Genomic DNA, 12,418 nt, shown 5'->3' with positions numbered 1-12,418 from the left:
AACATACAGCCTAATCCTAACGAAACCCCCTGCCAATGCAGCTGTGGCAAAGGAGTGCGTGCTGTATCCTGTGGTGGTGGGGGGGGCAGTCCTGGAGGCTTCCTCAAGATAAGAGAACTTTTGTTCCTTTACCCTGCGACAAAACCTCCACTGCCTCAACAGGTTTCTTTGGATCTGTGTCAGCCGTTTTGCTGGTGCAGAACTGAGAAAAGGGAGAGGGAAAGGGGATAGGATCCTGGCATATGCCAGTGCCACTGAGATACACCCTCTCTCTCCCTCCCCCATTCTGCTCCACTCCTAGCCCAGATACTCCCCACCCTGTTCCTCCTATTGCCCATCTCTGCCAACTTACCAATACTGGGAAGGCTCTCTGTTGCACACACCACCGCAGTGGCACTTCCACCAGCAGAGCTCACTGAGGACTGAAATGATGGTTTACAAAAAAAAAAAAAATGATTACAGTTCTTGCAAGCCTATAGAAGGATCTTACTGAACTGTTTCAAAATAAAAACAAAAAACCACACTCTTTTATAAGTTAGAAAGTCCTAAAGTGCTCAGAAACAAAATACTGTGGCATCTTAAAGTCAAGTGAACTTTTCAGCACATTTTGATGCAGTACATTTCACTTTAAAAATGTGTGAAGTTGACTGTGAATTATGAAAGCTTATGCCTGCCTTTAAGGTGTCCCAACCCTCTTTGTTTGTGCTGCTACAGACTTAGGGCCTATTAGGATTGGGCCCTAGCACTGGTGCCATGCTCCAGCACTGGGTGTCACAAATATGTCATAAGCCCTTTTCAGCCATATCCTATCCTCTGTGTCTTCCTCCTGTGTCCTATCCTCCTGTGACAAGGAGGTTCTCAAGTCTGCACCGGCAAAATAGCTGGCACAGACTTGAGAAACCCCATTGCGAGGCCTGGGCCTTTCTTGGGGAAGACGACGAAAATCCTCTTGCCCTAAGGAGACCTCCAGTAGCCCAGGGGGGGCGTGCAAGACAGAGCGGTAGTCATTTTGGTGCCGCTGCACCCAGCCAGGTATAGGATGGGGCTATAACACAGATACCTATATGGAAGTTAAGCTGCCTAAATTAGCCATAGCTTAGCTGCTGAGTATAGTCCAGAAAAGTCCAATATTGTGGAATTGATTGGCAAGATACAAGACAGCAGTATCGGCTATGTGGTTTACTCACAAAAGAAACCAATCGGTTGGATTACTCAGTTTGTTTTTAATATTCATGTTCTGCAGCTCAGTTCTGACATGGGCTAATCTCACTTCAACCCTTTTGTATGGAGACCAGCTTGAAGTGGCCTATTTGTGTACACTATGACAAATTGGTCATAACATCCTATCAGAATAAAGTGGTAAAAATAAATACATTTCCAATTTGTAAGTTCATTTTGGCCACTGTGCTCTGTCTTTCTTTGCATTTCTACTATAATTGTACTAGGACTAGTAGAAAAAGAAAATTTAGGTCAAATGGCAAAACCTCAGTTCAGGGGGGAGGGGGGAAATCAGTGTACCTTACTGATTTAGGAATTCAATAGCCAAAGGACCTCACACACCCCAAGACCAGATTCTGATTATTTGCATTCCATAAAAGTGTGTCAAAACTGGTAAGTCAAAACTGGTAAGTCAAAACTGGACAAGACGTTTGCTTCACATTTTTGCACACTGCCCATGTATACAAAGCAGCTACAGACAGGCCCTCCGAGTTCAGTAAGTCACCAAATTAGAAATGGTGACAGGGACAATGTAGACTCAGAATGACTTGATACCAGAGTATTTCTTCCCACTCCCATGGAAGGGAACAAAATAATTTTAATATACTTAGTGTGAGAGAGCATATGGCGATAGTGGTGGTGAGTGCTGGCCATACAGCAAAACGTTCCTGTCTCACCAAATTACCCCAAAGATAACAGGATCTCAAACATGGCCAGAGGCCAGAAACCAATTCATACCCAGTAGTAATCTCTTGACTGCAGTATCTGTCATACTGGTGATGACAAGCAAAGAAAAGGGCCTCAGTCTTTTCTCTGCAGCTTCTTTCTACATGTTGGCAGCTGAAAGGCTTGATATAAAAATTCTGTTCTAAAATCCAACTATCCCAGATACAAGGTGAAAAAGCACTTGCTTTCCCTGTTAAGACAGTTGGCCACTTAGAATGACCAAATTCAGTAGGCACCGATCAATGTTAACCATCAATGAGGTTCAACCCATTATGAGAAGCCAGTAGCAGAACCACTTCCCAGCATACGGCATATAGTTCTGGGACTGAACAAAGGTGCTTCTGTTTTACAACACAGATATCAGCACTGGATCCTAAAGGGTTGGCAAGCAGATACTGTGTCAAGTTCACCCTTTTCACAGACACCCTGTCTAGCACCAGGGACCCTGAAGCCTAGAAATGTAGCAACTCCTGTTGCTGTCTGTTCTGGACAGTAAACAGGAAAGTCTCCCTTAATGTCTAGCGTATTTTTCAAATGTGCCCTGTTCATTAAGGGATTTAATCTGCTGAATACAACCCTAAAACAATGCCAAGTTGCTAGAAGATACCATTCATTTACCAATTGCCACTGGCATTTATTGTCTATTATGGTCCTTCACCACAGTCCTCAGGCAGCATTCTGATCACAGGATACAATATATTCCTTACACACCTCATACTACTCCACACAATATAAACCATGCAAGCCAGAGGGGAATTCCAAGATAATTCAGAGGCTGATGATGGACAGCACAACATAATTCTCAATGTTCGTCCCTAGAAAATCCCCTCCAGCTTCAAATCCTTCCTACTAAGAGCTGTTCTCAGTCTCTTGGCGTGGAGGTCCTCTCCTAGTGTTGGGTCTGTACCATCCTCGGCTCCTTGGCATTCTAGGATAAGATCCACGTTCTCTGCCCTTGGATTTTTCCCAGTGCCTGAAATCCTGCATCCCAGAATGACTCTGCACCTTGGCTGGGCCCCTGAGCTCATTGTGGCTAACCTCCACATTATCTTCCTCTGTGTCTTGGACTTGAGTTTCCTCCTCTGCAGTCCATTTCCCCACACCATGTTTTTCGTGTCTCAAGTATGTTCCCTCCTTGGCTGGCGGGATACTCCTGGCACACAGCTCTTTTTTGTCCCTGAATGAGTTCACCTGCTCTCTGCTACAAGATTTTGGGAAGCCTTGGTTGTACCTCCCACCGCTCCATTGCCCTCTCTCCTTCCTCCAGTTGGGTCTCCTACTGAAGGATCTAGATTCTCCCTCAACAGGGAGGAGACAGCGAGTTTCTGTTGGTGTCTCTGGTGGCTTGTAGTGCAGTTGCTGGCCTGGACCTCGAAAAGATGGCTTCTCCCCTCGAGTCCTCTCTCTCTTGCTATGGAAATGCAAAGGAACAGATGGTCTCCCATCAGGCTCATTCCCCACTGGAGTGGCCTTTGCAGTTCCCTGAGTATGTTCAGAACCTGCTGATGGGTCCAGCTCCTTCTCACCATCCATGACATTTTCGGAGATGACTACATGTTCATCCTCAGTGGCACCTGGGGGCTAAAGAGGGGCCAAGATGAAGAACAAAACATACATGAAAGATGACAGTTTGATTTCCAGTTTATGGACATAAACTTTCTCACAGAAGGAATGAAAACAATGGTGCCTCCAAGCCTGTATTTCACAAATAAACCCTTCCCCACAGCAAATACCACCAGCAACCATGATCAACCTGTTAATTTCCTTGTATTGAGTCTTTTCTAAAACACTCTGGGAAACCGCCTAGTATGCAATGTCAAAGCCATCTCCTGTGCTAAAGGACAGGACTTGTCACCAAGTAAAGTGACTGGCAGCTTTTATCTTGGAAATATACTTCATTTCTTCATTCTTTTCCTAGCACTACTCTTCGTGATCTCCATTTGGTATCCTTGCTGACCCCACTAACCTTTTGCAGACTGATGAAGTAGCGATTTCTCTCTGCCTCGGGGTCAATGATGCCTCCTTTCTCCTGCTGCCTCTGAAAGATCAAGCGCAGTTGCTCTCTGTGCTGAAGTGTCTGCGCATCAGGTTGGTACACCTCCTGAGGGGAAGATTCATGCCATGTGTTCAGGCAGCTTGCAAGAGGAAAGCTTTCTGCCCTAAATCCATGTGACTTGATCCGCCTTACAAGTGAAGTATACTAGATGCTGGTAGGTTTGCGCCAGGGCAGGGGATTTAGAATTTCTGTAGTTATGGTAGTGCGCAAGTGGTCAAAGATACTGTCTGCACTGTGCAAAGCGCTAGGCTGGGCGACTTCTAAGCCCCTTCCATCTCAACCTTTCTAAGAGGAAAGAAGAGTGCCCCTGCTCTTGTGGCAGGGAACTGTTTCCCACTCAGTTTCACCACATAATGTGTATCTGTTTTTATTAATCTGTTATGGGTTGGTTAGTGCAGAAGTGAAAGCCAAGTGTTTTAGCTCTTCCTGCCACCCACCCACAGGAGCACAGAGCACCAGGTGTGCAATTTGGAAGTAGCATAGCTTATATTATTAGAGCACAGCAGGTGCCTAACGCATCTGACAACTGATATAAGCAAAGAAAAGATAACTGAAACTAAAGGATGTCTGGCTGGTGCATCCTTGAGAAGAGGGTGACAAGTGAAAGGTCCCTTCTATGTGTCTCTTTACCATTGGCTGTTGTGGTGGTGCTGCTGCTTGCAGGGTTGCAAGGTCATACACCAGAGGCTCCCTGCAGACAGGACATGGCACTTCAAATTCCTATGCAAAGAAGGGTAGACAAGTCTTAGGCAGGACCTAGATATGGAATATTTTGACAGTGGTCTGCTTTATTTATTTAAAAGATTTTTATACTGCTTTTCTGATGCCCAAAGTGATTTACAACAAAATACATCACATTAAAACAGCAAAAAACATTAAGATTAAAAAACCATTAAAACCATAAACAATAAAACAATAACAATAAAAGAGCAGATAAAACTTACAGCAGCATAGAAATTGAAAATTAAAAATTAGGGGTCCCTCGGGAGAACCTCCCTCCTCAAAGGTCAGCTGAAATAAATAGGTTTTTAAACCTCACCAGAAACCATATATTGAAGATGCTGCTCTGAGATGTTCTGACAGCTAGTTCCAGGGGCACGGTGCCACAACTGAGAAGGCCCTACACCTTGCCAACATTCTCCTGGCTTTAGATGGTGGCAGTATCCTCAGAAGGGCCCTCTCTGATGACCTCAGGGGATGCGCAGGAATATATGGAGGAAGGTGGTCCTTGAAGTATCCCTCTGAACTGAAACTCCACTACCAGCTCAATCACCTTGCACAAAGGTGGGAGTTGGACACATGTTGGAAATGGGACAGCTTGATTAATTGCCCTTCACTGGGGTGTGTGTGTGGGAGGGTTGTAGCATTCAAACCCACAGCTGTCAGCAAAGGAACAGTTCTCCCAATACTCAATTTTACTGCAGGGATCCTGGGACAGCTGAGCTTATCACCCAGGCCTTCTGGGAGCAATGTTTATTGTAGAGTAAAGCCTCCTTCCTACAAGAATTCACATCACACCTAGTGCAAAGGTTGCTTCACACTGGAAAACCATCATTAGCTATACAACTATTGTTCTAAAAACCTTTTCTGTAGCTGGCAAATAGAAAAGAAACAGAAACTAGGCTTCTGTTTGTTTGTGTAACGGCCATTCATAATCTTTCCCATCAAGAATACCGGCGAATGTGTTCTTTAAGAAGACCATGTACACACTCTTTGTCCATCTACGCTTGTGTGACAAATCAGCTCTAACTACAGAATCCTGATGTTTTAGCAACTAGAGAAGAAGTGGCTAGAATCCCAAAGCCCTATCTCCCAATGCTCTTAAACAAAATATATTGCTCAAACCCATTCGGCAAAGAACTGGCAAATGAACATGAAAAGCACTGGGCAAGAGAAAACTGTTCCAACCCAGAGTTTGAAAAACCTTGTTCACAGTGCCATGAACTCGTTTCTGCCCAGCCCACAGGTGTACACATTTGATCCCTGTTGCATATATGCAATGTTGGGCAGAAATGGCTTAATTGAGCAAATCCAAATAAGCTGAAAATATTATTCTAGATTCAAAGACCACTCCTGGGGAAACATACAGGCGAAAGGTAAGAGGAAGTTATGGCCCATTACCTTTTTAGGCAAAGATTCCAAAGACTGCTCTCTCTCCTTCCTCTGTGCCCGGATCTCCTTCTCCATATGCTCTGTATAACTGGCAAGGCAATGTGAGTGGAAGTAGTGGTAGCAAGAAGTCTTAGTGAAAGCTTCATTCTCCTGCTCAGCAGAAGGCACAATAAAGTCCTATGAATGCATATATCCAGTATTGTGCATTTGCAGCATACATTGCACCAAGCCCCATCGCAAAGCCTCAGTTCCACATTAGAATCAGAACATTAAAGCCCAAGATCTGAACATTTCAGCATTCTATACATGCATAAGGGCTTTCTTCTCTTCTCTTGCTACAGTATCTTGCTCCCCTCTGCCCTGAAAAGCTGCTCCCAAGGTTAGAAGGCCTCCAGAACAGCATACATGGGCAAAGGGCACTTGGATTCAAGCCAATGATACTAGCTGACCTTACAGGGTCTATTTGAAGCAGCAGTTTCCAAACTGTAGACAGCTGCATTCAGAAAAGAACTCTTACCATACCATAGCTTCTTATCTTGCCAGCTGATCTGCTCAGAAACATTTGCCAGGCAGCCACTTCTGCTGCCTGTCACGACTTTCTAAAAAGATTGGCTGGCAAGATAAGAGGCTGTGGCATGGAATGGAAATGTGCTGGGAAGAGGTAGCTTGTTCCCCATGCTGGATCCGGTTGATCTAAAGGTTACTGCAATAACGTAAGTGAAGTGGTTTGAATACTTGGAAGTATTATACAGGTGTCTCTCCCCCTGTATCCAGTATCCGCAGTTTCAAGTATCCACGGTTCAGGAATCCCCCCAGTAGTGCAAATAACATATCTGCTTGTGACTGCACCTTCTTGTTGTTGTTTCTGGGTCTCGTTGGCTCTTTGCTAATGCCAGCCATTATTGCCATGACAATCTTTTCAATTACTCAGTTCAACAAGATTCAAACTTTGCAACTATCACAAGTTTTCTGGGCAAATATGTTTCAAATGACAAGGTTTCTAACAAATGCAGAATTTGGGTTCCCTTGACATAGGTATTTCTAGTGATACATGGAGCTGCACTGAAAACGAAGGATGCAAAACAGAATGTATTAACTTAGCCTGAAATATGCTAATAAAATATGTTGGGCAGATTCTGTATTATGTCAATCCGGTCATTACATTGTGTTAAGCCTAGTTGTTGGCATCCTTCAGTCTCGGAAGACTATGGTATCGCACTCTGAATGGTGGTTCTGGAACAGAGTGTCCTCTCCAGTGCGTGAAGCCTGGGTAAAGTAGATATGGAGGATAGACTGTTTCCCATGCAGCAAATCCCCCCTCTCCACATCGCTGAAATGGTCCAATGGAAAGGCAGAGGCCAATACAGTTGGTTCCAGAGGCGTCGCAGGAGTTGCCAGAACATGACTGTGTTCAGCCATGAACTGCCTCAGGGACTCCGGCTCCGGATTTTGCCTCGAGGTTGACTCCTGGAGCCTTTTCCATAACTGGATGTAGCCACAAGGCAGTGGAGGTTTGGGATCAGAGTTTTCCTTCTCTCAGATGAGCTGCCTTCCCAGGCTAAGGAGTCCCATTTACCTGGTGGCTGTTCAGGTGCCTTTTAAGACAAGTACAGCCAAACTGAGGGCCTATTCTTATCCCCAGCCCCCAGGAGATTAAGCCTAGTAATGTTCCTCATAACAATAGTGCGACCTTTTGATATTGCTGAATCTGACATACTTGCTGTGCAGCAGCAAAGTATCAGCAAAGTTACCCCCTACAGAAGTGAACTGATTTCCACACTGTCTTTCTCCTCTCAGAGTAAGGCTCACCATCATCTACTTCCTTATATCAGTGCTCCCAGTTCCTCTGGTTCCCAAAACAGAGGGCCAAACAAGCAAGTCCTTACCTGGAAGTCATAGAGGCAAATCACACACTGTCCATGAGGAATGTTGTTGTCTGTGAGGATTTCTTTTCCTTTCTGTGAAGAAGAGGAGAACAAGTGTGTCATTTTACATACCGAAACCACTTCATGGCTATTGCACACACACAGCCACCCAGATGCATCCCTCTCCTTTCTGTTCTCTTACTTCTATTAACTCGTATAGAACAGCTGTTCCCAGCAGAGCCTCAGCAACATTCTGTAGTGTCTGGGAAATCCTAAAATGGAAAAAAAGAAAAGGAAAAGTTGGATATCCAGAGAGAGGTAACACCTACAGTTGTAGGCTCTCCCTCACTTTAGTTTTTTTTTCAAACACAGGCTGGATGGTTATCTATAAGGGATGCTGTAATGACCTTGACTGAGTAGGGGGTTGGACTAGATGACCTCTAAGATATCTTCCCACTCTGGTAGTCTATGGATTCTAGAAGTACCCAATACTAAAACCAACTGAATGCTAAAGCAAGTCATTTAACAGTCCCCAGCCACTAGCCAGTTATCTCATATCCAGAATAACTACTTCTGAACAAGTTAAAAGAAAGTGGTATCAACTTCCTAGTATAACGTACAACATAGCTAGGCCCTACTGCTACAGTACAAGCAGAAAAGATGAGAAGGACCCTGCATTGCTAGGCCACTGCAGCCATGGGATGAGTGACCCTGTAATAGTGGTTTGGTGGATCAAATCAGTCCAAAGTGATGGTGCAATTCTCCCCCCCACCCCATTTAACCAATACCAATAGCAGCCTGGGATTCTCCAGTGTCTCAGAGGCCCTACAATGGTGCGGGAAGTAAGAGTACAATGCATCCGAGTCTTGATCTGAAAGCATACAGAGGCTGGGACCAACACAGTAAATTTTTGTGTGCTCTGGACACCACATCTTTTGGCTTGTAAATATAAATAACTTAATCTGAAAATGCCTCTTTCAATTCTTATCTCTCCAACTTTATGCACAAAAATCATAGTTAACCCAAATGCACATATAAGACTACAACTTGCAATCTTGCAATGCAGCTTCCATTCTATCCTCCCCTCCTACAGCAAATCACAGCAACAGCTTTGCCCATCACTTTGCAGCATGACAGTAAAGAAAAAGAGCTACATAATGCACATCCCACATAAAATGATGGGGCAAAAAGACAACAGCAGGAACCACATTTCCCCTAAAAGTAGTGGAACATGAATTACCTTACTCCTGTAAGGTCTAGTTTATTAGCCTATACTCACTTCTGGATCTGTTCATCGGACAACCCTCGAGGATTCCGGATGGCTATCTTTGGCACTTCATTTGGATACTAGGGGGAAACAAAGCAAGGTCTATATGATGAGGATAGTGATACTTCATGACTGCACATGGGAAGAAGGGTCTTACCTGAAGGGGAACAGACAGCACAAGAGTGAAGCAGACATATTGTGAGTCCTGGTCCTCTGCGGTTGCTGGGTGCAGAGTGATGGAAATTTCCCAGGGCACAGACCTAAGATTGAAGAATAGCTCAGGTAAGGGTCATTTGCCAGTTAAGTGAGATGAAGAGCACTAATGAGAGGAGAAATGATACGGAGAAAAGGATAAAAGATGTGTGCTTTCTTCTCTTGGGCTGAGGAGATAGCCAGCCCAATCCTAACCCGCACTGGTGCAGGAGGGCCGCATGGCCTACTACCCTGTATCCAGCACTGAAATTAGGCAGGCTGGAGGTAAAATAACATTTGTTACCTTAGGCTGTGTTGAGCTCTAGCCTGCCCAACGGGGCTACTTAGATCTGCACCAGCTAAATCACTGGCACAAGTCTAAGACGCTCCATGTAGGACTTTCAGGCCCAGGATGGAGGTTAGGAAATGGTAGAGGCCTCCTCTGTCATCCCTATGCCCTCCCAGGCCTGAACCACCCCCTCCGCATGCCCCAAAACACCCCTCCACCCTCCCGCCACTTTCCCCCCACCACTGCACTGTTCAGCACCGTGCTCACTGGTGCTGGCTGCCGTTCCTCTGTATTCAGTGCTGGAGGGATAGTGCAGGCCTTCCTGCTTACTCTCCAGGTGTTAAAAAGCACTTTATGGTGCTTTTATGACATGTAGTGCCGGCACAGCAGCCGCTGCACTGGTGTTCACTGATGTTAGGATTGGGCAGTGACCAAACTGGTCTTCAGGATAAAGTGGATAAATAACTCATTTGCCATGGGCTGCAAGGCGTTCTGAGTTTGTGCAGGCCACGTGTGAGTCAAAGATAGAATACTGTATAAGGAAGGTAAGGGATCATTTAGAGGTCTCTACACTAGGAAAAGCTCCATAACAACATTTGTAAGATTATAGGAATTATCAACATTTTACGTTTAAGAATCAGCAACACATCTGGCAATGCTACCAATACCTGCCATTTCCTTTAGACACCTGTAGCTCATCCAAGTAGATGGATTCCAAGACTTCCACCTCTGAAGGCAGAGACCTGAAGAGAAAGAAATTATGTTAAGCAAGGCTTCTTCTCTTGAGTCATTCCTATCTGGGCAGTGCAGATACTTTTAGGGCCTGATCTCACTGTGACAGGTAAGCTCATCATAGTAGTTTTTATGTAAACAGAACTTAAAAGGACAACAAACAGATTGTAATAGACTACTGCATGATTTTCAGTGAATATAGATATAGTTCTGCTACAAAATATTTTGTAATGCATGTTATTTTCTTAGCTGAAGAACAGAACAGTTCGAAGAGAATACTTAAATTGGCATTCTACAATTGACTTATATTAGTTTAAGAAGTTTCTACACTGCTTCTTTATTTTTTTTAGCAAATTCAAAATCACTAACAGATGGGACATATGGTATTAAAGAAATACAGCACAACAAAAAAATCATTCCTCAAAGGCCCTTTCAAGAAGGCAGTTTTTCATCTGGTACTAGAAGGTATACCAAAATAAGGCCACATAGGCCTCGCTAGGAAAGGCATTTCAAAGCATTGGTGTCACAACCAAGTAGATCCTCCTACGGTCTCATACCCCTTTGCCAAACCTCTACAGGCAGAGGGAGCAAGAGCTCAAATGTTGAACAGAGAATATGGGAGGGCACAAATGGGAAAAGGCAATCTTTACCAAAACAGTTAGGATTTTGAAGGTGAGAATTTTGAACTGAGCCAAGAAATGAATAGGTAACTAAAAGAGATCACACAGAAAGGGAGTTGCATGTTCCGTTTGATCTGTTTGAAACAATATTGCCTTGGCATATTGAAGCAACTGAAGAGTTCAGGCACTTTTAAATATTCAATGCATTACAGTAGCCCCAACTTCAAATTATTACTGTGCTGCATGAATAATTGTAGCCAGGTGTGTCACAATTAATAGAAGCAACATACATTTCTCTTTGACTACATCCCAGAATGGTCCTCACAGGAGATTCTCACACTGCTGGGTAGCAGCAGATAACCATGCTTGAAGTTAGTCTCTCTTTGGACTTTGTGGCTCAAGAATCAAGGCTTGCATACCACAGCCCGCACTGAGATGGAGAGACACAGTGTGGAGGAGGAGGAGGAAAGGGGCAGAATGGGGGCTTCACCAGGAACAGCAACATGAGATGGTAAATCTGCAAGTCAGCAGGTGCAGCTCTGGCAAGAAAACTCTGTGGAGAGGGTGACCAGAAAACTCTGTGGAGAGGGTGACCAGGAGGAGGAAGAAAAATGGAGGCAAAGGGAAGAGTAGAATCCAAATCAAAGACTATAAAGTCAGTAAATCTACCACTGCACCAGCTGGCCATGCTCTTCTGTCAGGCAACATGCCAGGGGGGATCCAGTGTTTGTGTTTGGGGGAGACCAGGAGTACTCCAGAGCCCAGGTCAACCAGGCGGGTAGACCTGGGCTCCTGTGTGGGCTCATGGCCTTGGGGCCATTGGCTGGGTAGACCTGGGCTCCCATTCTGACTGTGCCCTCTGGAGCTGCCTCTTCCAGGCAGGTAGACCTGGGCTCCCAGTTGAGCTCGTGGCCTTGGGGCCTGGGTGGGTAGACGTGGGCTCCAGCTTGGACTTGGAGCCCAGATCTACTGCTGGGCGGACCTGGGCTCCCGTGCCGACTCTGCCCTCTGAAGCCGACTCTCCCACCCAGACTTGGCTCCGCCAGCCACCGAAGCCCCGCCCAGTGGGCGTTCCCCTGGCTGCTGGTGAGACAGGAGGGGGGCAGGCACCCATGGGGCCCCCTTTGGGCCCCCCCGCAGCCCACTCACTGACCACTCCGCCATCGCCACTCCCTCCTGCTCCCCAGCGCAGCCAGCCGCCTCCATTTTGCCTGCCCCGATGCGGAACCGCTTCACCCAAGGCCTCTTCCGGGGCAGGGCGTTGCTTAGCAACAGTTGGGGCGACGCCGTTGCTTGGCGCATGCGCCATTCACTGAGCAACCGACTGCCCGGAATTCTTCT

The 12,418-nt window shown here is 45.6% G+C and overlaps 1 protein-coding gene across 1 annotated transcript; it reads right to left on the bottom strand.

Annotated features, from left to right (window-relative positions):
• Positions 1 to 1,217: 1,217 nt before the first annotated feature.
• RNF25 (ring finger protein 25) lies at positions 1,218 to 12,304 on the bottom strand. Its single transcript, XM_066633051.1, has 10 exons — positions 12,231 to 12,304; positions 10,394 to 10,468; positions 9,402 to 9,504; positions 9,257 to 9,324; positions 8,180 to 8,249; positions 7,999 to 8,070; positions 6,122 to 6,262; positions 4,631 to 4,720; positions 3,911 to 4,045; positions 1,218 to 3,525 (listed from the first exon to the last, which is right to left on the bottom strand). The coding sequence occupies exons 1-10, from the start codon at positions 12,281 to 12,283 to the stop codon at positions 2,794 to 2,796; spliced, it is 1,539 nt and encodes a 512-aa protein (XP_066489148.1). The 5' UTR covers positions 12,284 to 12,304; the 3' UTR covers positions 1,218 to 2,793.
• Between the last annotated feature and the right edge of the window lie 114 nt (positions 12,305 to 12,418).

This window comes from Tiliqua scincoides, chromosome 1 (assembly GCF_035046505.1).
Source record: "Tiliqua scincoides isolate rTilSci1 chromosome 1, rTilSci1.hap2, whole genome shotgun sequence".
Lineage (NCBI taxonomy): Eukaryota > Metazoa > Chordata > Lepidosauria > Squamata > Scincidae > Tiliqua > Tiliqua scincoides.
This window is presented reverse-complemented; position numbering and strand designations above follow the sequence as displayed.

Coding starts and splice junctions, on each gene's coding strand:
- RNF25 (XM_066633051.1), bottom strand. CDS start 12,283: ATGGAGGCGGCTGGCTGCGCTGGGGAGCAGGAGGGAGTGGCGATGGCG. Junction 8,071..8,179: donor TTCTATACGAGTTAATAGAA/GTAAGAGAACAG, acceptor TCTTCTTCACAG/AAAGGAAAAGAAATCCTCAC. Junction 4,721..6,121: donor TGGAATCTTTGCCTAAAAAG/GTAATGGGCCAT, acceptor TTCTTTGCATAG/GAATTTGAAGTGCCATGTCC.